Genomic DNA, 27,455 nt, shown 5'->3' with positions numbered 1-27,455 from the left:
CGACACACACAGGTCTCCCAAGCAGCTCCCTCTGATCTTGCAATGTGCCAGGGCCACATGCAGTTTGTCTGCAGCATCCTTAAGTTATAATGACCCTGGAACAGCAGAGCCTCCTGACCAGATCCAGAAGGAGGGCCAGGCTGGCACACTGGGCTCCTGAGGACTGGACGGCCCCCATGGCAGTGCAGCTTGAGAGGCTCCACAGGGGTGGGAGACACAGAGGACCAAGCCCACAGCAGCATCCTGATGGCACCTCGCTTGGCAGACGTGGAATTGGGAGCAGGGCTCAGCTGGCCACATGATATCCCCAGCCCACATCCCTCTCTAAGCTTGGCCTGGCTTCCTCTCTATGGCCTGTTATCCTTCCCGAGCACTGGAGCGGTGGGACCAGCCTCAAGAGGGCTGGGCACACACCTATAGTTGGGCTACCCATGACCTAGAGGCTCCACCAACACTTGTGAACAGCCCCTGCCATCCCTTCAGCACCAGCTCCCCACATTCAAGTTCCCTTGCCTCATTGCCCAGCACTCAGCCTTAACTGGGGCTGCGGCCACCTCAGTCAGCCTTGGGCCGCTCTGAGCCTGTGGCCGGTGCTCAGCGAATGCTGGATATCTGCTCGCCTAGGTTCCCAGGCTTTTTGCATGAGCCCATGGGGTGCTGGCTCAAGCCCAAGATGGGAGAGGGATGAGCAGGGAGGGGTGGAAAAGGCAGCATGTCCTGGCACCTAAATTGAGGCCCTTGCTAGCACATCCATCCTTGGGTTAGCTCCTTCCTTCCTCTGCTCCAAGGGAGGATACAGCCACAAGGCCCCTGTCAACAGCAGCTTCTCCTTCCCTGTCACACTGGGAGCCTCCAAGGGTGGGGCCATTTCTTAGCCTGCCTTGCCCTGGGTAGGTCCTTGGTCAGAGGTCAGCCGCAAGGCAGGAGGAGGCAGGGCCCTGGACTCAAGCCCCTGCTGCTTGGGCTGCCCCCACACCTGCTCTGCCTGTGGGGCCTTTTCCTTTGGCCCCCAGCTGCTTGTTGTCATGAACCTGGTGGCTCTGTCGTTCAGTGCATCAGCCACCCCTCCATGATGGTCACCTCTTGCTGTGTCACTAGAGGCCATTCCCAGGGCACAAGCTCTCACTGAACACAGCAGGACAGCAGCCAGGATGCCAGCCCCATTGCTCTATCTCCTCCACCATGATGACGTTGTCAGGAGCCTTGGCAGAACCTCCATGGGGATGTCCATGATGTTCCTCAGACCTCTCAGACTAGTGCTCCTGCCACAGCGTGTCAGCCTGAGTGGGCTCTGCCGGGCCCTCCTTTATGGGAAGGTGGGGTCAGTCTCTTGCTCTAGTGCTGGTAAGCCCTGAGGGAGGAGGGAGGAGAGCAAGCAAGCTCTCTTCGGCACCGTGCCGGGCAGGGCTGCCCCCTGCAGAGGAGAGTACTGAGACTCAGGGCTAGTGGTGGCAGAGCCTCCCTTTGTGCATGCCAGGGCAGTGAGGGGCTAGAGCTGGCTCATACTGGCTCACAAGAGCTAATTTTTCCATTTTCAGGACATTTGTGAGCTGTTTGACATTATGTTTGTGGCTTCAAATCAGCCAGGTGGGAGTAATCACAACCCAGGAATTGGCAAATGCTACAAAACAGTTCTACTCCTCCCCAGCCCCGCCTCCATGCCAGTTGTTAGACCAGCGCACCACAGCCAGTGACTCCCAAGCATGGCGGGGAGAGTCTGCCAGCCAGGCTCAGTCACTGGAGTATGGCAGGATTGATCCGCTTCTGCCATCTTACTGAAGAACCTGACAGTGTCCTTGCCTTTCGGTCCCCCACTGTGCTTCCCCAGTGACTCCCAGCTCTGACCCTGTGGCCGCATGGTTTGTGTCTGTTCGTGTTTACGCCGCTGGAGAAAGGGAATTTGCCAGAGCGGCTCCTCACTTGCCTGCCTCCCTCCCGCTCTTCCTCGGCAGATTTTAGAGAATCCTACTCCATAGAGAGCAACCTTGGATTGGCTAACATGAGACCACAAGCTGGGGGCCCTCCGATGTTCTGCATCCAAGAACAAGGCCTCTGACATCCATGCAGGAAGCAGTCCTTGTTCACCCAGTATGTGTGGGCCCTGGGCCCGACAAACTCACAGTCTAGGGATAGAGACGGTCCTATCCCTTCCTCCCCCAGGTCAGCTGTGGATGGCATCAAGCAGCCCCTGGAGGACCTGTGTAGCCAGGGCTGGCCTCAGGCTGGCTTCCCCAGTGCCAACGAATGCTGACCACATGCTCTCTGTGACTGGCCCTGAACCTTCCCTAGGAAGCAGTTTTCTAGGTGCAGAGAAGCCAGGCGTGGGGGCCTCCTCTGTCCCAGAGACCAACTTTGCAGGAGAGAAGGGGACCTAGACATTGGGAGCAGGGCCTGGGCAGATTGGGATGAACGTGGGGGTGGTGATCTGATCTGGACCTTGCAGAATCCAACCAAGGCTGTGGGGGAGCAGTGGGGACAGTCAACAAAGGCAGGACTGAGGGGGCTGTTGGGGGGCCATGGAGAGCACAGAGCTATGCACAGTGCCCTGCGGCAGGGGTGACGGAGGACCAGGCGGCATAAGGTCCAAGCGGGCAGGGCAAGGTCCCAGGCACAGTGTCCAATCCCAAGTGTGGCCTAGGGTGGGCGTTGCTGCCTGAGTGCCCTGTAATGATGGAGCCAGGATTCAGCCCCAGGACCGTGTCCCTCCCAGTTTATGCACCTCCTGCTCTGCCTCGTGATCAGGCTGGATGCTCACAATGATGCCCTGCCTGAACTGTTCCAAGAGCTTCAGGGCAAAGCTGCTTCCCACCCCACATCCCCTCAACCTGCATCTGCTAGGCTTGCCCAGGCCAGTGGGTAATTAATTTCCTGAGCGCATTAGCTCTGCTCGATGCACACACATAAGAACAGCTCTGGGTTTTAAGACACAGATTACTATTGTTTTAAGGGATTTGTATAATCCAATAACTGAAAAACAATTTTCCACTATCTAGAACAGACTCCATGGTGGAGGCTGAGAGTACTGAGGGCCTTGCTGACTTGGGGGTCCCTAGTAACCAGTGTAGATGGGGGGGATCTGCCACTCAGGGGAGTCCTGTGACTGGCCCTGAACAACACAAGAGCGCAGCGAGAACGGGATGCAGCCGCAAGGCTCTGTGCTGACCGGAGGCATAGCCCTCTTCATCTGAGGCCCCACTGGCTTAGTCTAGTTTCTAGAGGGATTGGAATGACAGTCAGCTAGGGGGCATGGCCCTGGGCATCTCAGGGGGGACACCCAGTGTTGGCCAGGACAGAGTGAAAGGTGCTCCTTCTCCCTGCACGTGGCTCCCGTCTGGATAGTGGACAAGCTTAGGCCAGCTCAGGAGCCTGGCTGCAGCTCACCCTAATCCCTGCTTCATCACACCTCGTGGTGGACATGTCCTCAGCTCATGTACTTTCTCTAATTTCATTAATAATGAAACCAGAGTCAGCTGGGGCCCTGGGCCTTGTGTCCTAAGGGTTCCAGCCTAGGCCAGTCAGGGCCACAGCCCCACACACCTTTTCCTGGCCTGCGGTGACCACGGGAGAAGCAGAGCAGCATCCTGACCAAGGGGGGAGCCTTGAAGGCAACTTGGCCCAGCTGGAGGAGTGACAATGGGCAAGTCCCTGCCCCGCGGGGCCACCCAGCTCAAGCAGTAATGACCCAAATATGTATTTTTTAAGGGTGAATATTTTTGAAAACCATCTTTTTGGCCACAGGCAGAGGTTCCCCACTGGGATCTCTCCCCACTACCCCCAGTTTCTCATGTCCCTCCCAGGAAAGAGCCTGAGCCTGCTGCAGAGGGGCTCACAAGCCCTTGAGCCTACAGGTGTGGGTCTGAAGCTGCAGTGCCAGCAGCTAGGAGTGCAGAGTGCACCCACCTTGCCGAACAAAGCAAAGGCAAACCAGGCAAGGGTATCAGGCTTGGGTTCCTGGGGATCCTCTGGAGCTGAAACTAGGAGGGGTTTCTCACACTGTGGTTTCTCCGCATGGTGATGGCATGCAAGCCCCTGGCCAGGCCTGTGTCTGTGTTGACAGCTTCCGGTCTACAACACACCTGTGTCATGCTGTTTGTTAATTTCCCTTCAGCGACTGACACTGGCTGGTGGGGAGAGAGCGGGGCAGGTTACTTAAAAGCAGCAAGATTTAACACAAAAACAAATAGGAGACAGTTCTCAGCGGAAAGAGAAATGGACTGGGGCTTTGGAAGAGGCCAGTCCTCCCAGTAGAGCAGGAGAGCATATGGGGTCAATGTGAGAGCAGGTGGGACCCAGGTGCTGAGGGTGCCCATGGCCTCCCTTTCTGGGTCTGGGTGTGAAATCAGGGAGCCGGACACAGGAACTCCAGGCCCTTTCAGAGCAAATGCTCCCAATATCTTGACATTTTCTGTCCCAGGACTGGGAGTCTTTGAGCATTGTTAAATCACCACCTCCGGTCACATGATGCCTGCCACGTATCACACACCTTGGGGCTCTGCCTCCTTAGCAACTTTGACCAACACCTGTGGGAATACGGAGGGTCTCATTTGGACCTAAGACCCTGCAAGTCAGTGATGATTGAGATCTGGTGAGAGCAAAAAAGCAAAACAGAGTGACATGAGGGTGAGGGAGGTGGCGCCTTGGGCCTGTGCTGGGGAACAGCAGCCACCCACCTGCAGGGCTGGACAGGGGTGCCAACGTCCTGGAGGCTGCACGCAGACTTCTGGGAGAGCTCTGCCTGGTGAGTGAAGGCCAGCTGAGGCAAGAGAAAGTGCTCCGGGTACAGCACCACCTCCATCTCACACTGGGCCCTGGCACTGTGGCTGGGGCCCTGGCCTGGCTGGGGCCCAGGGTAGTCATGTGGACCTTGTGTCCATCTGGACTGCCCAGGTGGAGGTTGGCCCAGCAGCACAGCTCCTGGGCTCCCGCCCCTCCCCTGGCTAGTGAGGAGGTAGGGCAGTTCTGGAAGTACTCTGAAGGCTCAGGCTGTAGGATAGCATGTGTGTGCTGGCTGACAACAGAATACTGGAAATGGAAGGCCCGGAGATGTGAGCAGTTGGCAGAGCCTGGCACAGGGCGTGCTGGTGCCCCACATGCACAACTTCTAAGCCTCCCAGCCTGAAGGGGGTCCCCACAACACAGATGAGGAAACTTGGGTTTCAGGAAAAGTCCCTGCGGCAAAGTGGGGAGTCTTCTGATCTGGAGGTCCTGCCACTGCCCAGGGGAATGGGCAGGGCTGGGAAGCAGCCACCCTTGCCATTACTGCAGGTCACCCCACCCCCTCCACACTGCACACATAGGGAAACCAGGAAGGGCAGACAGGACTGCCCAGGCAAGGTGGCAAGGCCGAACTGCTGCGGGAGGCAGGGAGCAGCATGCTCAGCTGTTTCTGGCAGGTTCAGAGCAAGGGCTTTTCAGGCCATTAGGGCCTGAGCTAGGGCTTTAGCGGCAGCCTGTTATCTTGTTTAAACAGCCCTTGCTGTTTGAAGTGCCAGGCTTGGCTGGTGCTGTTACTATGAGCACTGCAATTGTCACCAGGCATAGTTGCAGGGAGGAGGGGGCCACCGGCAAGCAGGGGCTCTGACTTCTGGACTCAGCTGGAACACACCCCTGCCCTGGCCCCCATCCCAGAGGAGCCCCATCTGTCGCTGGCCTGGGACCTACAAGCCTGAGTACTCTGTAAAATGAGCCCCTCCCAAGCTGCCCATGCCCTCCTGAGCTGCCTGCATGGGCAGCCGAGCAGCCCTGTGCAGATGGGCAGTGCTGTGCGGTGGCTTTTCTCATCCCCAGGGAAAAGTCGAGGGCCTCATGAAAACCCAGGGCCTGAGAGTGTCTGAGGGCAGGAGTTGTAGCCACCCCAGGTTGTCAGTCCTCCTGTGCCACTGAAGAGTCTCCACTTCAACCAGGCGAGTCCTGTGAACTGGGGGCCTCTGTCTGCAGGTGGCAGCAGCTGGGGTGTAGGGAGCAGAAGCTGGGGCAGGAGCAGGGGTCCCAAGCACAGTGTTCCAGCAAGAAGCACTGGAACCCACCGAGGGAGCGCAACAGTGGAGTTGGGTCTTGGGGCCTCTGCACACAGAACCCCAGGGGGTTGGCCACAGGGTGTGAAAATAAAACCCACAGCTTAATTCGCCAGAATACAGGATCAGATAGTTCCTGATTGTTTTAAAGCCAGAAGAGCACCTACTTATCAAATGCCTCTTCAGTCTGTTCTACCAGATTGACCCATTGACTGACGAAGCCACAGTGAGGAAGGACACAGGCCAGCTGTCGCTAGAGGGCCAGCCTAGGGCAGGGCCTGCTGCGGGGGAGGGAGGCCCAGCCCGAGCCCCTTCAGAGCCTCCTACAGGTGCCCATCACTCACCCCAGCCACACCCTAGGCATCCACAGAAGTGGTGAGTGAGTGTGAGGCCTGTGCCCCCCGCCCTGACCCAGCCCATCTGTGGCCAGGAGCAGGTGCATCTGTGCAGAAGGGTGGGGCCGGGGCATACGGGTGGGGAGCAACCAGGCAATCCCAACCCCTGCCCCCATGCACAGCTGCCATGCTAAACACCTGCAGCATGCGCCATCTGGCCCTGCCTGCCATCCACCCCATGCCGGGCAGAGCTGGGGAGAGCAGTCCCCAAGCAGAGAGCACTGTGCTCATAGGCAGACCATGGGCAATGAGAACAGGGGCCAATGGTGCTAAAAGCTGTGCAGCAAATTAAAAGGGTTGGGGTTGTGACTAGGGCTTGCTTCAGGTGAAGGAGTCTGGTAGCTGACTAGCTACACAAACCCAAAAGAGCAACCCGCGCAGGGTAGCACAGCAAAGGCCTTGAGGCGACAGAGACAGGAGCAGGAGTCAGGAGATGAGCTGGGAGGGGCCTGGATCACACATCCTGCCATGGAAGGTAGTGGAGGGTTTGTACAGGGGACAGCCCCAGAGCAGAAGCAGGTAGGTGGATCCTGAGGAGACATGACTGTGGTGGAATGGGAAGGAGATTGCCCAGGAGGTGCCCTCATGGGACAGAACGCAGAGCCATAGCCCAGAACGGGCCCTCTGCATGCTATGAACCAGGGCCCCAGCTTCCTGCCTGGTAGGCTGTGTCATGGCCTGGGACCTTTCTCCCCAGGCAGGAGTCATCTCCACCTGCTCCCTGGCTGGCACAGCCTGGTGTTGGCCACCCCAAGTGTTAGCATTCTCTGCCTGCTAGAGAGGTGGCGTCCCTCTCTGGGGACTCAGTACTCTGAAGTCAGGATTTTGCTGTGCTCTTTTCTGTCCTTTGAGGCAGGAGGGTGCTGTGCATGCTGCAGGAGCTTAGGAATTGTCTGAGGGTGACCAGCGGGGGTCCAGAGGAAAGGTGCTAGGAAGACATGGAGGCTTCCAGGGGAGGCTGGGCCTGAAGCTCAGCTCCATATCTGATGTGTCATCTTAGGAAGAGCAATGTCTTCATGAGGCCTGGACAGTGCCTGGGTGGGAGATAGTGAGCTCCAGCCTCCTTGGAAGACCTGTTGACCATGTTTCTCTTCTGATGCACTTCACTGTCAGCCAGAATAACTGCTGTCTCACTGCTACCAGGACCCGAGCCTCTAGGGTAAGGTAGACTTCAAGGAAAACCAAGGCAGCCCAAGTGGGCCTGGCAGCAGAGCCGAGGGCAGCCCCACCAGAGCCATGGAGCCAGCCCTGCTGGCACCCAGAGGCCGGGGTGGGCCTGCCCTCCCAGGGCCCCGAGCTCTGCCCCAACTTTAGGATTGCACCCTGCCTTGTTAAGGGATGAGCTGCTGCTCCTCTCAGGTCTCTTTGGGAGTCCTGAATCCGAAGTGAGCCTGGGAGAAAGAGAGTCAGAAGAGGGTTGGGTGCTGAGCTGAGTGAGGGTCTCAAAACCAAGGGGACTCCAGAGCACTGGAGCACAGTACAAGGGTACCCAGGGCCTACACTTGGGAGGCCTGTGGCTGGGCCAGGAGGCACACGGATGAAGCAGTGTGGACTCGAGAGCCGTGGAGCGGCGGAGAATGGGTGCCAGGAGCTGAGGTGTTCGAGCTGAAACAGAGCCCTCCGTGCAGGCAGGGCCGAGCCTGTGACCCTCAGCATTTCAGATGCTCACAGAACCACGGGGGCAGCAGGGTTCCATGTTAAAGGCCAGGCTGGAGGAGTGGAAAAGCTACCCCAGCCCTGGCAGCTGTGGGAGTGGTGGTTGCCCTGCGAGAGAAGGCTCAGAGCACAGGCAGGCCTTCTGCTGGGAGACAGGACCCAGCAATTGAGCAGGCACCAGCCCCCCGCCTCCCACTTCCTGAGGCTGGCCATCAGCACCATGTGCCCTGTGCTGTCCCTGCAGACTGGCTCCAGGGACAGGCAGGAGCTCACTGAGTCATTAACCCTCATTAATCCAATTCTCCAATCTGTCAAGGTAGCATTGAGGTTTGCGGGAGGAAGAGGGAAGCACTAACCAGATTGGACTGTAAGTGACCCCGGTCATCCAGCTCTGTCCCCAGACACCTCCCCATTTCCTGAGGCCAGTAGCAGTGGGAGGATGACCAGGCCTGGGGGATGGTTCGGACTCTCCTTGAGGCAAGGGTAGTGGGCCAGGCAGAGGGGCTTAGGCAAGCCAGGTAACCTCTCTGAGCCCCACTTTCCACACCTAGAATGGAAATATTTCAAGCCTCGTGAGCCCAGGAGCCTCTCACAGCCACTTCTCAGAGGTGAACAGAACTAGAGGGCATCACGGTGGCCCCCACACAAGAGGAAGTCTAGACTGACAAGGCCACGGGGTGACAAGGGCGAGCCACGTTCTGGGGCCCTCCCTCCAGTGCCCCTTCACTAACAAGGATGCCTCCCCTCCCACCAGGAGGCCTACCCCAGCCATGGTGCTCCAGCCAGGAACAGGTCACCAGAAGTCCTCCCCTCTCCCCTGCCCACTGCCCTGTCTCTCAGGGCACAGCAAGCCAGGCCCCTGTGGGAGCACACCAGCCCCAGCTCTAGGGTCAGCAGCTTCACTCGCCACTGGTCTGTGCTGTGGTGAGAGACTCTGAGGGTGAGGGTGTCTGCCCTGGTTGTCATGGAAACAGCTGTGCGTCTGCCGAGAGTTCATGCCAAGCTCAGCAGAGGGAGGAAGCAGCTGGCCTGGGAGGCAGCTGTTGTCATTGACTCCTGAGAGCTCAGTGTTGGGAAGGACCCAAGGACCCACCACACTCTGAGGCTGGTGAGCACACGGGGCAACTCAGGCCTCTCTGCCCACCATCTTTCTTTGGGCAGCTGCACCGTGGCCTTGTCTGTCCTCTTTTCCACTTGGGGTCAGCTACGATTCCATCTAGGTGCTGGGTGAACCAAGCACAGGGGCGCTGCCTCAGAGGCACTTCGAATGAGGGGGCAGGATAGCATTGGGATTCCAGCAGGCGATCATCAGTCGCTGGGGAGGCCTGCGCGCCATCCCTGTGAGCGTGAGCAGGAATTACTCATGCCTCCTCCACCTGCTCTCACGCTGAGCCTCTGCCGGCGAGGGGCCTCACTGTCTGCCTGGTTTTTGTCTGTCTGCCCCTCTGTCTCCCAGTCCCATTACCTATCGTGCATCCTAAGCTTCTGAGGACAGGGAAGGTGGAGAGTGGCAGAGCCAAAGAGGCTCTCCTGTGACATGGCTGGCTGTGCACCGAGCAGGGGTGCAGCCACAAATCTCCAAGCCCAGGCCAAGGGAGAGAGGCAAGCGCCCTGGACTCAGTTCCGCCTAGCGGCAAAGAGAGGCCCAGAAAAGTCTCAAGTGCTTGGGACAGGGCCCCGTCTACATATGATGTGTTGGTGCCTGGAAACAGAGACATCAAGACAGGCTTCTCTGAGGTCAGTGGTGATGCCAGTGAGGTGAGGCTAATGCCAGTGCCAGCTGCCCCAAAGACACCAAAGCACTCCAGGGTCCCCCAAGGTCATTTTAGTAGAACTGAATGACCATCTTGGACAAACAGCTTATTTTACTGAGGCAGGAGCTGCGGCCCAGAGCAAAAGTGACATGCCCAGGGTCTCACTGCGGTTTGGTGGGAGAATTAGGTTCCAGAACACAGGACCGCCAGTACCTCCCAGGCCCTTTTCTCAGGGAGCCAGCAGGGCCATGGGCAAGCAGCCAGGCTCCACAGGGCACCCAGGTGCCCAACAGAACCCCCTTTGGACTTAACCCTGTTTGAGACAGCCCTGGTCCCTGACAGTCCTCAGATCCCAGTGGCAGTGGGCAGTGGGCAGTGGGGTGTCTGAAACAAAGGTGCTCCTTGTTTCCAAACCAGAGGCGTCTGATCACAGAGCATGTCACTAGGAGCATGTTCTGAGAAGCCAGGGAGCCCGGTCCCAGGTTTCCATCCTTAGACCAGTCCTCTCCTTTGCAGCCTTAGTCTCATCCATAGCAAGACTGGAGCCTTTGGGGTAACCAGAAAAGGACAGGCACTGCCCCTGGCATTCATGCAGGGACCAGGGGGGCCAGAACACAGGCACCCTCAGCCTCCTGTCTTCACCCCGCAGCCCAAAGGAGGGCCGCCTGACCCCCGGACCTCACTTCTCTCCCAGAACCAATAAAAAGACTCCCAGCTGCATTTCTGGTTTCTGAGGGACCCTTCTGCTTCCCCAACTGCCACGGCCCCAGGCCCTGCCTGGAGGTCTCTAGAGGAAGCAGAAGAGGGATCCTTCGGCCTTGCTCCCAAGCACAGCAGGCTGTAGGACCCAGTGCTCACCAGGCCATTTGCTCTTTGTCTCCCAAGACCCTTGGGAGGTCCAGGGACCTGGTCACTGGCAATGCCTTCCACCAGGTATGTGGTTGAAGAGGTGGGGGGAGCATGCCAGGGTGTAGCCAGGAGGCCAGATGACCACAACCAGGGGTACGACAGCCCTGGGCACAGCAGGTCTGCGACCAGGGCAGGAGGACAAGATGGACACTTAGCAGGAGGCTGGGCTGAGCTCCTGGTGGAGTCAGGGTGGGACTGTGGCAGGGATACCCCCTTCCCCAGCAGGGACAGGGCCACATCCTGAGAAATGGAGCATCAGACAAACACCAGCAGGGTGGGAACTGCAAGTGCTCAAGGTGAGCACAGTGCAGCTGCAACCTGCAGACTGGCTGCAATGGGGGGCCTGGCCAGGAGAGTCCAGAGACGGACACCAAGGCCAGATCCTGAAGCACAAAAGACCCTCTGTGGGGATAGGGACCTGACTTCAGGGAGCAAGGTGGCCGATGTGGACCCATCAGGAAGGCAGGGGCCTGGTCTAGGGGCCCCACTGCTCCAGCTGGGCAGAGCTACCAGGTGCTGTGCTGTGCCATGGAACGCCAGCCAAGAGACCAGGAGCAGGGAGCGCTCTGATAGGAACATCCAGCTTTCAGGTCTGACACGGCCCATTTTACCAGAAGAAGGAGTCCTGCTCTGAGCATAGCAGTCCCCTCTGCCTGGGACCTCACAGGGCTCACCTCCAGGCTAGCACCCTGGCCCTGTGGCTAACCCTGGCCAGGAAGACACATGTTAGACAGCTGCCTGGACTTGGTACCCTGCTGTGGCTGCAGCTCCCCTGGGAAGAGAGCTGAGTGTCCTCACGTTGGCTAAACTGCATCTTTACAACAGCTGGGGCCCCAGCGCCACCTGGCCCTATGCCCAGACTAGGCCCTGCTGGGCCCAGCATCCTTCTCTCCCACAGATCTTACCCTGGCTCCCACCCCAGCACTCTGGCCAGCACTGCTTCTCTGTGTCACAGTCCCGTCAGCCCCTCACACACTGGCTCCCAGCTGTTGCCACCACCTTAAACTGTCTCCAATAGCCTCCTGCCCATACCCCTTTGGCCTGAGGGTAGATGTAGGCCAAGCGCTTGCACCTACAAGCTTCCCCAAAAGGGAAGTAAACTCAGGAATTCCTGATGAGGATTCCAGGACTGGCTGGGGAAGCACGGGGCTGCAAGCAAATAAGCTATTTCCTTTGTGACTGATACCATCCTTGGATTTCCTCTGGTGTCTTCACTGTTCTACAGCTGCAGATGCATCTAACACAGGCGCTGGGCACAGGGGGCTGACACCACAGGTTCCTCCACCCGGTGCACCTGCCAGGACCTCGCGCATGATCTGATGGTAGGATCCACTCACCCTCTCCCCCCTAGAGAAGTCTGGGAATGCCTGTGTCCCAGACTCCCTCGGCTGCGCTCAGGATGGCCCGGACAGGTTGCAGAGGCTCCTGCCCACCAGGCCTATCACACAGGGCTCTGGGAAATGGAGATGGGCAGTCAGTGTCAGCCGAGGGCAGGCACCAGCTACCAATGGAGGCATGTTGGTCACTGTGTCAGCAGTGCCCCATGTCCCTCCAGCAACACCCTGCCCAGTAGACAGCCCCACCAAGGTGTCCCCAAGCTTCTACCACAAAGCGAGGCCTAGAGGGGTCAGAGACTTGGCCGGTACTTTGTGAAGGGTGACAGCATGAAGCTCATCTCCATATGAAACCTCTGCCTCAGCCCCTCAGTCAGGGCGCTGCCCTCAGAGCCTGGTACTCGGTGGCCCTGGTCAGGCCTGGCGGCTCAGCTGCAGGCTGGGTGGCCGCAGGGCTGGCCTGTCCATGGTGAATGGAGCGCATTCATGTCCACAGCTTTGCTCCCAGCCCCACAGCTCTGCTCCCAGCATAAAAGCTGAATTCACAGTTCGGATGAACACTCCTGGCTTTTCTACAGTGGGCTGACTTGAGTTTTTCAGCCTGTGACAGAACTGAGGACTTGTTCTACAGATGAAGAAACTGAGGCCCAGGGTGGGACAGACTGTTCCCAGCCCCACCCTTCCCAGCAGTGCGGCTGCATCTCCATGCCTCAGCCCCTCCTGCAATGCCTTCCCTTCCCCTCAGCCCCCAGAGGCCCAGTCGAAATGTCCTGCTCCTGTATCACCCCTCGCCCCCTGCATTCCTGTGGTGTGTCACCTGTCAGGGTCACAGCTGGTCAGCACTGTCTGCAGCAGTGCCAGCTTCATACAGTCACTTGTGCCTGGGTGTAGGGACTAAGCTGTCCATGTATGTCCCACATCAGCCCTCAGCCTCCTCATGAGGGAAGTATGCTTACATATTCTGTGTGTGTGTGTGGTTATTTTTTTGGAGGGAGGACAGGTTCAGAACAGCTGGCAGCAGGCAGAGCAGGGGTTTGGACCTACATTGGCCACTCCACAGCTGCCACACCAGCTCCAGCATTTCCTCCTGCCTGTTCCCACCCACCTTGTTGAGAGCAAGGCTGTCTGCTTGCCTCCATCCCTCACACAAGAGCACCTGGAGAGCCTCTGCCCAGGGAGGTGAGGAAGGGGAGAGGGCGGTGGGGACTGCCATGAAGGCATCTCAGAAATTGGCAGGGCTGGGGGATCCAGGTCATCTGTGTCTCAGGGATCATGCTGGTTCCAGGAAGAGCTGAAACTGTAATGTCACCTGCATTTTATATGAGGTTTGAGTTGGGCCAGCTGGCCTTGCTCTGTGCTGTGGTCACAGCAAACCGCATGGGGTCCTGTGGCGTAAGGGACCTGGTGGACAGTGAGTGGACAGGGAGACCAGATGGGTCAGTACAGAGCCTTCCCCAGCCATGTGGCCATGTCACACTGCCACCACCTACCTATTCCCCAACACAGCACAGTCTGGGGGCCCTCACCTGGCTGAGATATGTGGCGAGGCTCTGAGCTGATGGTATATCTTCATCCTGAGTAGGTGTTTGCATGTGGCTGCCCCCAAACCAGTGTGATTTGGGGCTGCGTGGATCCAGAGTAGGGAGGTGATGGTCCCACCATCTCTGGGGTGTGTGCAAGGGTCGGGGTTTGAGAAGGGGTTGGACTAGACCAGTGTCCCTGAGAACTTCCTACATGCTGGGAGCTGACATGGGAATCTGAGAGTGCGTCTGGCCTCCTGGAGGGGGTCTCGGGTTGCCCAGAGAGGAGCAAGGAGGAGGGCCAGAACATACCCCTTCCTAGAACAGGAAGGTGGGGTGACCCTGCAGGGTGGCCTCCCGCACTTCGGTGACCTCTAAGGCAGAAGGTGCATGAAGCAGGCATGAGGCCCTTAGCACTGCTGGCCACCCCTGCAAATGGAGGGGCCCCACCTGAGGTTGGGGGCCAGGGCTCATGTTTCAGCCATTTTGACTGGATCTTTTTCAGTTTATTTTCTAAACCTCAGTGTACTTGAAGCACCGTACATGATTGCTCACTTCAGGAAATTCTGTTCAAGTTTTCATAGCAGAGTTATTCATTCCTTCGTCTGTGCAGGGGGAGGGTGGTGGTCATCATCACCCTGATCCCCTGCCCCCTGGGCCCAGTGTGAAGATGACGAGTCAGTGCGGTTGGCTGAGGGCCTGGGCCAGGCCAAGCACACCTGGAAGGTGCCGCACATGTGCCAGATGGGGCCTCAAGGCCTCTGGGATCCCACAGCAAACAAGAAAAACAGTCAGACATGTGCCAGCCTCTGTCATGTGCTCACCATGTGCCCGGGACCACATCTGTGTGTGCGTTTGCCTGGGTAAGCCTTGCTTTGTGGAGCTACCATGACCCCTGTCTCCTCACTGAGGGGCACAGGGCGACAGGCTGCCAGGTGAGGGGCTGAGGGGCCTTCTGGCGGCCAGTGGTCTGCTTAAGGCACAGTGAGTTGTGGGAACCAGGAGTAACTTGGAGGTGCAGGGGGTAAAGACCACCTGGGTCATGAAGGGCTGGCCTGTCTGGCTGAGGGGTCCAGAAGCACAGTGAGGGTACGACATGGCTACGGGTCTGTGGCAGGGCACCTGAGGACATTTGGAGTGCAGGAGGAGGAGCGCTTCAGAGCAGGCCAGTGTCCCTCCCACCTGGCCCAGTCCCTGAGCTACCACGTGCAGGGCCTTGGTCTTAGCAGGACACCTGTGGTGGCAGGGACAGGAAGGACGCCCCACTCTGGGCTCCTCGGGGAGCTGCAACCACAGCACAGGGTGGGCTGCGGTACTCAGGACTGTGGATGTCTGTCAAGGCAGGGTGTAATGGATGAGGGGTCAGAACGTGTGAGGCCCTGGGTGAGCCTCTCGCCTCCCTACCCCCAGCCCAGATGCTTGTCCCACACAGCTGCCTGGGATGTCATTAGCTGGAAAGCCATGAGTGCCTGATGGGGAAGGGGTGGGGTGTGGGGAGGTGTTTAGGCTGTGACAAAGGGATGCTAGCTCCGAAAACAGGCCCCCAGCCCAGAGCCTCTTAAAATGCAAATATGCCGCACCTGGGAGGAAGCCTGGAGGATGCCTCTGTTGCCTCCCACCGCAGGCCCATGAGCTTTCAAACCAGCAGGAAGCTGATGCTGGAATATGCGCGCACCTGCTGGGGAACCTGTGCGCCTCAGCTCCGAAGTGCAGGAGCCAGACTCCAGTATGCATGTCAGGTCCCGTCCAGCTGGGATGCAGGAAGTCAAAGGCAGCCCTCCCATGACCCAGCACCGAGAGCCAGACCTGTTACCCAGGAACGTTGGTAACTGGAATTGCTCAGCCTGGTACTTGGGGCTGTTCTGTGCCCCACAAACAGAGGGACCGACTGCAAGGAGAATGGCCTGATAGGGAATGAGGGGCCGGGCCAGAGGTGCCGACACGGTATGTTTTAAGTAAGGTTCAGGTGGCTCTAGGTGGGATGGAAATGCATCCAGCATTCATCGTGTCGGCCATTGCATCTCCAGGCTAAGAGGCCACAGGAGCCCCCCAAAGAGCCAGGCTGACCTGGGCCCTGTGGCCCGCAAAGAGGCGTTGCTGGCTGAACCCCCATCTGCAGAGTCAAGACCTCTCCTGCTCTGTCCCACTGAGCTGGCCCTGCATTTGGGTAGCCTTCCCTCAGCTGCCTCATGCTGCGACAGAGGGAGGCGGGTCTTCCAATGAGACCTCGCAGGTGAGAGGACGTCCCAGTGCCAAGGCGAAGCACATGGGTGTGGCATGGAGAGGGCCCACTGGGGTGCCAGTGGTAGCCACAGGGCAAGGCCCAGCAGCTCTGGGTTCTTCCTGTGTCAGCACCTTTGTACCTTCTCATAACAGTCCCAGCATTGTACAGATGAGGAAACTGAGGCCCAGAGAAAAGAAATGACTTGTCCAAGGTGCAGCACGCACTGGCAGTGAGTAAACCCCAGACCGCGTGTTCATGGCCAGGGACACCTGCCCCTGTGTGTCACCAGGAGAATACTGGTGGAGAATCAGGAGTGAGGGACCTCGCCCTCCCAATTAACCAGGCGCAGGCTCCTCTCTGCTCCCTACCTTGCCCTGGCCGCTGGCCTGGGAATGTACTTCCAGGTGCTGGACCTGGTCTGGCCAGCAGCCTGGCAGCCATGTTCAGGGAAAATACCGGCAGGCCAGCAAGCTGGAAGCCCCTTAGGGATGGGCTGTCAGGTCCCCTGCTGTGGTGAGAAAACCACCACCTGGGGCAGAGTCCCTTCCACAATGGTAAGTCCATTTGGACCTGTCTGAGCAGGAGCTCTCTTCTCACAAATGGCCAGGAAATGACTTCCACACCACCCCAGGGACTGCATCCAGCTGCCTGGTGGCTGATACGCCTTGTTACAAATCACCTTACCATTCCCCGATGCCAAGCAGTGAGATTCCCACCGTTGCACAAGCTTCTCATGGGAATGGTCTGCTCCGTGTTATTTATGTAAATAAATGTGCAGACAAACCCCAGCCTCCTAGAAGGTGCCATCTTGCTGGTAAGCAGGCCCTGGAAAGAGCGGGATGGGCACTGGAGCCCTGGGCTGGCATCACAGCAGTGAATGGTGGGAGTGTTTCCACCTCCCTCCCCCACCTCCCCCCCATGGCTGCCTTGGCAGCCACAGAAGTGAAGGTAAGGAGGACTTCTCGCCAGAAGAGGATGCTGCGGCAGTTGGAAAATGCCAGGCTCTCAGCTGCACCCTGGCGAGTCAGCCCCTCTTGAGGCCTTGGGCCCTATGTGTGAAGTGGGGAGCCCTCCCCCTGGCCATGGGGTCATAGTTGGCAGAGGCAGCTCCTCTGAATCCAGGGTCTGTCAGGCTGATGGGGGAAGTAACTGCAGGACAAGGGGGTGATGCACTACGGTGGGGCAGGGTCACGTGACTCCAAAGCTGCATCCAGCTTTGCCCCAGTGGCCCAGGAGCCACAGGTGGGCTGTACCAGGACAGTGTGGAGGCCAAAACCCCACACAGGCCAGGAGAGGCCAGGAAGGAGAACGGAGCCACATCCATCCAGGGCAGGAGGATCCAGGGGAGCCCACAAAGGCCAGATGGGTGCAGGAGGCACAGCCAGTCATGTTTTACAGGGTGAGCAGAGCACACACAGGTCAGAGGGCTGCGAGGCCAGGCCCTGGAGGCCAGCAGAAGGCATGCTAGGGCTTCATCCCTCCCATATGCGTGCTTGAGTCACGGTTTCCAGAGCTACAGCCTCAAACAGACAGCTCTGTTTTCAGTGATTGTGATTTGAGTGTCAGGATGCCGCTTTGCCCACCTGTCTGCACTCTAGGCTGCAAGAGTGCAGGCACCGCTGTGACACAGGTGTCCAACATCACCAGGCAAGCACCAGGGGCCAGGCTGGGCGCTAGGTCAGAGGACAAGACTGGGCTCCTGGCCTTGCACCACCTTTCCCCACTGCCTGCTCTGCAGTTGATCTTTCATACCCAAATATGAGGCTCTTCTCTGGGTTTGGCTTCCTCTTATCAACTTTAGTGGGTCAGAGTCCTGACTTTGTGACCATCTCTGGTTCTTCAGCCTACCCCTGTGTCTTGTCCCCCATCTCTTAAGAGCTGCAGGCCTTTGGTCTAGGGACAAACCCAGGATGCAGCTCCTGCCTCATTTGCTGGTCCATCAGCACCACACTGCCAGCACCACACTGTCCCACGCTGGGCCTTCTGACCTTTACAGCCTTCCTGTTCTATAAAGATTCCAGGATGGGCACCCACCCACCTCCTAGTAGGGTGGAGCCCATGTGCAGCGAAGGCTCAGCCTGCGTCAGGGACACTGGGACAGAGTGAGGCAGCAAGCTCAGGTGCTTCCCACACTCTGAAGCTTCCTGTCTGAGCCCGGAAGTGAGGCATGTGGTTGGTGCCTCCTGCAGGCTTTCCTGACTCCTGCCAGACAGGGCCCAGTCAAGAAACGAGACAAGGTAACCAGGCGACTACACAGAAATTTTGTTATTATTTGAGGTCCATCATCTCCTGGGTGCCCACTAAATATTAGTCAGTGTGGTTCCCATGGTTTGTCTCAAGGAACAGAGGAAACCAGGAAGCCTGAGCCTGAAATGCCTGCAAAGCAAGGGGAGCCCTGGGCATGAGCAGGGGCCTCAGCTGAGGGAAGGTCCCACACTTAGGAGATGTCTGTCTGTCCTGATGAGGCTGTCGCAGTGGCGGAATCCTCATGAGAGTATACTGTGAGGCACCGTGCCCACCTCCAGCTGCCTTGTGAGATAAGTACCTGAGTTTCCATGACCTCTAAGTCAGGAACGGGAGGCTCAAAGAGGTGTCCAGGGTCCCCAGGGTCCACTAAGAGGCATCAGCAGGGAAGCAGTTTAGACAGCATGGAAGGGGCTCCTGGTGCATTGGGACAGCTTGACTCACTCCAGGACTCATGGGGGCCACAATCAGGAGTGTTTCATGGTGTTGGGCAAGAAGAGTGGCTGGGTTGGCCTTGAAGAGAGGGGGTCCACGTGGTCTATTGCCCGCCCCCCACTGCTGCCAGCTGAGTTCTCACACACTGCAGGTACCCTGCAGAGGACCAGTCTGGTTTAGATCTGAGGCTTCAGATGGCCAGTACACATGCACTGTTTCCACGTCAGTGAGGTGGCCCTCCTGCTCCTCCTCTTCCCTAAATTCCACTGCCTGCCCAGGAGGTGCTGGGCTAAGCTGGGTATTAAAACCATCTCAACTGTCATCCCCAAGTGACCCATCAGGGCTCACAGAGGCAGACCCAGGCCTAGCCCCAACTCTGTGCTTGTCCACTCACCCTTGAACTCCCCCCCAAGGTCCATACCCTGCTGGTGGCCAGATCATACCCTTCCCAACCCTGGAGGAAGTCCCCTACCCAAAAGGACCATGCCATCCCTGCCTGGCTGTATTCCTGCAGCCCCAGGACTCCCACCTCAAGCTCCATCACCTGGCATGAGAGCTGATGTGGACTCAGGGCGTGCTCAGCAAGTGTTTGCTCAGTAAATTAGTAATAAGTGCTAATGGTCATATCTGTTATTTAACTGATGCAAAATTTGGGGTCAGAAGCATAGCCCCGAATTACAGCATCATTTCTATGAGAAATGACAGCCCTGTTACCACAGTCCTCTATGATGTGGCTTCCAGGAATCCATTAGAGCTAATTACTCCCTCAGCAGAATGTGACATTCCTAGACCACCACTTATCTCACATTTGGGAACGTGCAGCCAGGTTCACTGCGGAGGTGCTGACTCCTCTGCGCTGCTGGGGATGAGATCTTGTGTGTTGCTCGTCTCTGCAGAAAGGCCAGCACCCCCATCCCCTGACCTGAGGCTGCTCACTCTTCAGTCCTCCTGTTATCCCTAAGCTCATTCTAAAGAAACAGCAAGATTGGTTTGAAAAAACAGTCTTCCAGGTGGAGTGCAGGGTTCCAGGGTAATGACAGGTACCTCTGGATATCCTTCCTCTCTCTGCACAGATGCTGCCAGAGCTGTTCCTCAGAGAACCCAGGTGCTCTGGAGAGCAGGGTTTCTGTGCAGCATCCTCCTGGGCACCCCTGCCCTCAGGCAGCCTCCTTTGGATCCAGCCTGCAGGAGCAGCAAGCCAGAGCGCCTGGTTGTGGGGCTTGGAGCACATATGCTGCCTCTCTGAGCCTCAGTTTCTTCATCTGTAAAACAGGAGTGGGAAGATGTGAGAACAGGCTGGCAGCTCACGTCCAGCTGTGGTTACCAGCGTCATTGTCACTGCAGTCATTGGTGATGCTGCTGCTTTGTGCCTGAGTCATCACCACCAGCTGCAGTTACCACTTGCATGACCATAGTCAGTGGTGATATAGTCTAGTCAGAAAAGCTTTTTTTTTTTTTTTTTTTTTTTTTTTGAGACAGAGTCTTGCTGTGTCGCCCAGGCTGGAGTGCAGTGGGGCGATCTTGGCTCACTGTAACCTCCACCTCCCAGGTTCAAGTGATTCTCCTGCCTTAGCCTGCCAAGGAGCTGGGACTGCAGGTGCCTGCCACCACTCCCAGCTATTTTTTTTTTTTGTATTTTTAGTAGAGATGGGGTTTCAGTATATTGGCCAGGCTGATCTTGAACTCCTGACTTCATGATCCACCCGCTTTGGCCTCCAAAAGTGCTGGGATTACAGGCGTGAGCCATGGCGCCCAGCCAGAAAAGTTCTTAAATCCAAAGCATCAGATCTAAGCCAGACTGGTTCCAGATGTTGGATGCTTTGCTCATTGAGTTTATCTTAGAAGCAGGGGTAGCTTTTGCCAGCAGTAATTCCAGGTAGTTACTCCTTCTAGAAGTTAGAATTTATTCATTTTGCAGGGAAGTGGTGAACTGGGGAGTTAGACAAGAGCATCATGCTTCTTAAAATCCCAGACCCCTGACTATAACACATGAAGTTTCTCAGAAGAGAATTTAGGAGCGGCCAGGCACCATGCTCCATTGTGGTCGCTGCCACTTCCTGGGCCACCACACTCCTGTGCATACTGAGAGCTCTGTCCAGGATGCCAGGGTCCTGCCTGGGCAGAGAGGCAGTGCCAGATGCCCCGCAGCAGCTGGTGGGAGTGCCCGCAGCTGGAGGGTAGGGGAGGAGCCTGGCCCCTGGCTAGTGTTTACTTCCCAGCTCTCAAGAACTGGAGACTTTGATTATGAAAGTGAAGGCTGCTCCCTCACAGATTTCCTAGTGTCCGATGGTACCACACGGAAAGATCAGAGGTTTGAAGGACTGGGCCACAACCCAGATAGGGCACAAGGCTGCCCATGCCTGCATTAAGGGAGCTGTGACGTGATGGGGGCTTCTGTAGAAGATGGCCTTCCTTGTGCAGGTGTGGGGCAGCCTGTGGATGGGCAGTGGGAAGACTGGGGGGTCCTCGGTGCTGGAGGTGCCCAGGGGTTTAGGAGGCTGTGCTTGGCACAGCTGTGGCCCCAAAGCTATATGTTGAGGTCACTGGCACCCAGAGGAGAGACCCAAAAGGGGCAAGAGAACATCTTCCAAGCACTTGCCACAGGCAAGGAGGGTGGTGCCGGCTATTTCAGTGGGTGATGGGTGAAGACATTTAACCTGAACCTCCCCAGCAGAAGGAGGTGCCATTGCAGGGACCAGCCTTGGGCTGGAGACCCTGGCAAGGGCTTCCTCTGCCAGGGTTGTGGGCCTAAGGTCTGTTTCTGCCTGCTGTGGGCCTGATTAATGCCAGTAATTTCCTTTCCCCAGAGTCGGATGGCAGAGAGCTTGCGCCTCTTTGACTCTATCTGCAACAACAACTGGTTCATCAACACCTCACTCATCCTCTTCCTGAACAAGAAGGACCTGCTGGCAGAGAAGATCCGCCGCATCCCGCTCACCATCTGCTTCCCCGAGTACAAGGGCCAGAACACGTACGAGGAGGCCGCCGTCTACATCCAGCGGCAGTTTGAAGACCTGAACCGCAACAAGGAGACCAAGGAGATCTACTCCCACTTCACCTGCGCCACCGACACCAGTAACATCCAGTTTGTCTTTGACGCGGTGACAGACGTCATCATACAGAACAATCTCAAGTACATTGGCCTTTGCTGAGGAGCCAGGCCTGGGCCCGCCTGCCTATGGTGAAACCTATGGGGTATCATGCCCCAACGCGTGCTAGAGAGGCCCAACCCAGGGGCAGAAAACAGGGGGCCTAAAGAATGTCCCCCGCCCCTTGGCCTCTGCCTCCTTGGCCCCACATTTCTGCAAACATAAATATATATGGATAGATTGCTAGGTAGATAGACACATACACATGCACACATACACATCTGGAGATGGCAAAATCCTCTAAAATGTCGAGGTCTCTTGAAGACTTGAGAAGCTGTCACAAGGTCACTACGAGCCCATCCTGCCCATTCACTTTGCCTTCCTGAGTTGGCGCCACTCCACTTGGGGGTCTGCATTGGATTGTTGGGGATAGGCAGCAGGGCTGAGGCCAGGTAGGCCAGCTGCGCCCCTGTCACCTGGAGGAGGGCCAGCTCACTGCCCAAGCTCTGGCCTAGGGACCTTGCCGCTGACCAAGAGGGAGGACCAGTGCAGGGTCTGTGCACCTTCCCTGCTGGCCTGCACACAGCTGCTCAGCACCACTTTCATTCTGGACCCGGGACCTTAGGAGCCAGGTGACAGCACTAACCAGACCTCCAGCCACTCACAGCTCTTTTTAAACAGCTTCAAAATACGCAGCAAAAACCAACACAACAAAACGAGTGGCACGATTTATTTCAAACTTGGCCAGCTGGGATTCCAGCTTTTCTTCTACTAGTCTGATGTTTTATAAATCAAAACCTAGTTTTCCTTCTCTGACATTCTTTTTTTTTTTTTTTTTTTTTTTGGCCAAATCTCGTGGTGTTTCGCAGAAAAAAATTTCAAATGCGGTTGAGTATTCTTTTTTAAATGCAGATTTTCAAAACATATTTTTTTTTCAGGTGGTCTTTTTTGTGTCTGGCTTGCTGAGTGTAAAAGTTGTTATCTGGACGATTCTGTCTCTCTGCTCCAAAGAAATTTGGAGTGAATGGCAGTCCTGCGCCAGCCTCGCGGGACACGTGTTGTACATAAGCCTCTGCAGTGTCCTCTTGTTAATGGTGCAGTTTTCTGCTTTGTTTTTATTTAAGAAAATAAATGCGACGTATTTAAAGAAGGTTCTTTCACCTGGGAGCAAATGAACAATAGCTAAGTGTCTTGGTATTTAAAGAGTAAATTATTTGTGGCTTTGCTGAGTGAAGGAAGGGGAGAAAGAGGTGGCACCCCTGGTCCCGGCATGCCCCACGCCTGAGACTGGCTGGGAATGCTCTGACTCCTGTGAAGGCACAGCCAGCGTTGTGGCCTGAGGGAGGCCCTGCTGGGACCCTGATCTGGGCCTTCCTGTCCCAGGGCCTGTGGGCAACCGCGTGGAAAGGACCTTCGCCAAGGGCCGTGTGTAAATACGAACTGCGCCATGGAGAGGAGAGGCACCACCGGAGCCCTTGCTGGGTCTCCCTCCCTCTCTCCGTGCAGTAGCTGTGTGTCTGAGGTCAGTGCGCAGAATCACAGCCAAGGACGTGAAGAGATGTACGGGGGAAAGAGAAGCCGGTGGTTGGATGAAAGTCAAAGGTTGTCTACTTTAAGAAAATAAAATACCCTGAATGGAGCCCAGCATTGTCCTGGTGTGCTATGTGTGTGGCTGACCTGTGGCTGGACTTGGTGCCACCTGGGAGGGCAGCCGGGGACACCTCCATTCTGAGGTCCCATATTCCAAACCCCACCCCTATACCTCCATACATTTAGGTAGAGTCATTTTGCAATAAACATCAAGAATAAACATCACGAGAGGAAAGAAACTGCAAAGAGGGGAAACCTGCCAGGTCCATGCAGTCCTGGTTTGGAGGTTTATGGGTGATGATGACTCCTGCCCCTCCCGCTGCCCCCAAGACCCCACCCAACACTGACCCAGGCTGTGCCATACCCTGGCCCCCTCCCACCATGTGGACACCTTGGCCAAGGTCAGAGTCATCCTGCAGAGTGGAAGAGGTGCCCTGAGGGCCTGTAGGGTGCTTGTGCCCGCAGTAGTGTAGGGCAAACCTTGTAGGGTTGTGGGGAGGAGGGGTCCCTGAGCGTATATACAGTGCTTGCTGACTGGCCTGTGTGGTTAGAGGTATCTGGATATAGTGGAAAAGTGCTGATCAGAAGTCAATGGAATGCATTCACCAAGGGTCTGCTGCGAACCAGACACGGAGCCGGGCTCCTTACTAATGATTTTATGTAACACCCCACCTCAGCAGGTTGCCAGAGGTGCCCATTTTACAGACGAGGAAAGGTGCCTGAGGCCAGGGAGCAGTCAAGCCAGGATTCACCAGGCAAGGGAGCTGTCCTGCTCCCCCTGGAGCTGATCTTGCCTGCTGCTGGGGTCCTCGCCTGGATCGACACCTGCACAGGACAGAAACCTACAGGGAGCAGCACAGAACCACTCTGCAGCCTCCTCCTCAAAGCAGGACCTCAAGCAAAGATGGGGGTCAGCAGGCACACACACACATGCACGCACACAAGCACATGCACACGCACGCAGATACACACGCAGCCTTGGCACTGTCACCGCCCCATCCCCACTCCTAAGCCCACGCAGGGACTCCCTTCACACCTTCCTACGTCACCAAACAGCCGGAACCCAAAGGGGCTTTTGTTTCTGAAGAAATAACGTGTGACTTAAAATCGTTGAGACTTCTTTTGTGCTTTTAATGCCAACTGTGAAAAGAGCAGTAATTTCGCCGTGAGCATCTTTAATCTAAAAATACATGGCTAAAGGGAGAAAGGGATTGAGCCTCCCTTCCTAATGTGTGCAAAGATCAGAGGAGGCCTTCCCTGGAGCGTGGTTTCTCCTGGTTCCCAGAACCTAGTCAGGCGTCTCCAGTTCCCCCGTAGGCTGCAGAGAAACCTCGGGCGCGGTCGGCCTCTCCAGCTCTGTCCTCCCCTACAGTTCACCTGCACTGGTTCTCCTCCTGAACCTGCCTTATTCTGCTCTTGCTCCCAACGATCCCTTTGCCTGACATGTCCTTCCCCATCCTCTCAGCTCAAAGTCACCTGGGCGGCTTCTTGGAAGTCTCCTCCTTCCCCACATTCCATCTGCCAGGGCTTCAGGGTCGAGTGGGAAGGGGTGTTGGAAACTCCATTGAGCAGCTCAAGGCCGGCACCTCTGATCCACCTCGTTCCTCCAAACTATGCCCCACAGAGAAGGCGCGTGCTGAGCTGGGAGGGTCCAGGAGTCTTAGCCAAGGGGAGGTAAGTACCAGGACGCACCAAGGGAGCTGGTGAGGGGAGGCTAGAGCAGGTGACAGGGTGCCTGAAGGGGAGGCTCTGGGGACAGCTGGACCGGCCCTGCCCTCTGCAGGTGACTAACCCCGCCTTGTCCTACTTCACACAGCCCTAGACTCCTTTCCCAAGACCCACCATCATGTGGCTTCCTGTGGGATATTGCCATCCTCACCTATAGCCCATGTGGTCGCCTGGTTTGCAATGGGTCAACAACAGTGGTCACGATAATCCCAGCTCTCCTCAGTGACTGCTCACTGCGGGGGCACACTCATGGGAGGCCAAGATGCTTGATTCCATTCTACAGAAGTGGAAGCAGAGACCCTGAGAGGCGATGACTTATCAGCATCACACAATGTGTGACAAGTGACCCCACCAGGCCAGGACCTGAGGGGCTTTACTCTGTCCACATTCCCCAGATCCCCACAGCGGCCACAGGCCCTGGCACCCTACTTCCAACATCAGCCATCCAGAACAAATGGGTCCATCTGGCTCAGGGGACAGTGCCAGGAAGGGCTGCACTGCACCATGAAGACTTGGGGCAACACTGAGGCTAGACCTTGCCATGGACACTCACCTCATCCAGATGAGCCCGACGAGAGGGGGAGGCCTGGCAGTCCAGGAACCAAGAGGCCAGAGTGTCCCTATCAGTGACCATCATTCCTGCTAAGTCTAGGAATCAGGTACAACTACCCACCAAAGACTGTCAGGCCGAGGATGTGCCTGGGGTCCTGGTGCACCCTGCCCTGAGGGCAGGCAAGACAGAAAAGGGCAGGAAGAGGAGGGGGCTGCTCTGGGCCCATCAAAGGATGCTGTGTGTCCACGGGTGGCTGCTGAGGAGGGACAGGATGCAGTGGTGGCCCGCCAAGGCCAGTAGCCTGGGATGAGGCGCACTGCTCACTGCAGCGGGAGCACCTACTTTGCTTCTCCAGCAGCCCACATACTGGGGTTCAGATGAGATTTGGGTGCATTCTGGGTGATATGGCTGTAGACCCCAGATTTCTCCCTAGCCTAGATGCTATGACTCCAGGGATGTCCCCTGCACCCCCAAATGACTTGGATTAAACTGCATCCAGACATTTCCCCCGCGGCACCCTCCCACTCCCAAGCCCAGTTCTGCTTCTTTCCGAGGTCAAGGAGCCGATTTCCACAGGCAGGGCCCAGGTGCATCCTTGCTGCCTCCCTCCTCCTCCCAGGCTGGTGCTCTCCCCTGGGCTGGGAGGGTCATCTGTCTCCACCCCCAGGCTGCACACATGTGGAGTCAGGGTCAAACAGGCCCCATCATGCTGCTGCTAAAACTGGGCTGGGGTCTCAGAGCCTGGCACAAAGAGAGGGTGACTGGAGGCAGGGCCAAAACAGACTCACATGTGTGTCCAGTCAGAACCGGTGGGATGGTAGAGGGATACTTCCGGGGGCCCTGAGCTGTTCAACTGCACCCCAAATCTGGTTAGAGAAGAATTGTCAATTTCAGCCACAGAACTCTCTCTCCCACAAAATGAAACCTGTTTTCTCGTGGGGTTAGAGAGGCTACGGAGCAGAAGCGGACCCTGTGCCCCACTCGGGGCCCAGCTGGCAGGGAGCCTGGGCTGGCAGCCTGTGTGTGGCATCTGCCTCTACAATCCTAGTTTCTCCTCTCCTGACATGGCACCACCATGGGGCATGAGAAGCCAGCCTGGAAGGAACTTAGAGAAATGCGGAGCCACCAGTACCTGTGGCTGAGCGTGGCAGCGTGGACCCAGGGCCCCTGCAGGGCCAGGGCCCACCTGGGACTATCCTCAGTCCTGGGGTGCCCCCTCCTGGTTACTCTGGGAAATCATGCAAGTCAGACCTAGCCAGAGCAAAGACTCTGAAACCATTCTCCCACAGACACCCATGACTCAGGGGAAGAAACTGAGGCACAGTGGCCAGAACAGAGCAGGGGCCCAACACATACCGTCAAATGAATGAATGAATGAGCAAGCAGGTAAGTGAACTGTAGCAAGAAGACAACCAACAAGTGATCCTTTAAGGTATGACATAAAACCTACTAAACAACCAATATTTGTTGAGCGCTACCCACATGCCAGGTGCCCTGCCAGGTGCAGAGGGTGCCATGGTGAAAACGGCCTTCCAGTGTGGCCACTGATAGGAAACCATACCAATGGGCACCGGCATCCGCTGGGAGCCAGCTAAGCCCTGCTCAGAGACTGTCCCAGCTGAGCCACACAGATGACACCCATGATCCCATAGGTGATGCTACTGCCCAAGGCCACATGCTGGTAAGAATAGAGCCACTGAAATAGATGCCCTCGCCATCCCCCAGGTCCCCACCCAGAGGCCCATGAAGGACACCACAAGGGGCACAGTCACACTGGCTAATCCAGAGGACACAGCATTCAGTGTACCCCAGAACGGATCTCCTGGGCACCTGCTATATTATTGCCCCCTTCCCTTCCTCCCTCTGCTCATTGTCCAACTGTCCCCTGCATAGCCAGTGTCCCAGGCTTCCCTTCTGAGCCCTTCACAGATCACGAGCAGCACCCAGCAAACCCTGCGATAAAGGGCCGAGGCTCCCCACCCTGACCCCCAGTGAGGCTTTTGTTTGTGA

General features: G+C 57.0%; 2 protein-coding genes across 3 annotated transcripts in view; one reads left to right on the top strand and one right to left on the bottom strand.

The window, feature by feature from the left end:
- The window catches only part of GNAZ (guanine nucleotide binding protein (G protein), alpha z polypeptide), a 29,613-nt gene extending 6,395 nt beyond the window's left edge, over positions 1-23,218 (top strand). For both annotated transcript variants that reach the window (XM_011956349.1, XM_011956352.1), the window contains one exon: positions 21,293-23,218. In XM_011956349.1, the coding sequence (XP_011811739.1) occupies positions 21,293-21,637 (345 nt within the window). In that variant the 3' untranslated portion in view covers positions 21,638-23,218. The remainder of the gene's footprint in view (positions 1-21,292) is intronic.
- The window catches only part of RSPH14 (radial spoke head 14 homolog (Chlamydomonas)), an 80,655-nt gene that overhangs the window by 42,064 nt on the left and 11,136 nt on the right, over positions 1-27,455 (bottom strand). The window lies entirely within an intron of this gene.

The sequence above is a fragment of the Colobus angolensis genome, unplaced genomic scaffold (assembly GCF_000951035.1).
Source record: "Colobus angolensis palliatus isolate OR3802 unplaced genomic scaffold, Cang.pa_1.0 Scaffold415, whole genome shotgun sequence".
Taxonomy (NCBI): domain Eukaryota; kingdom Metazoa; phylum Chordata; class Mammalia; order Primates; family Cercopithecidae; genus Colobus; species Colobus angolensis.
Note: the sequence above shows the minus strand (reverse complement) of the source record. Positions and strands in the feature narration are given on the sequence as shown.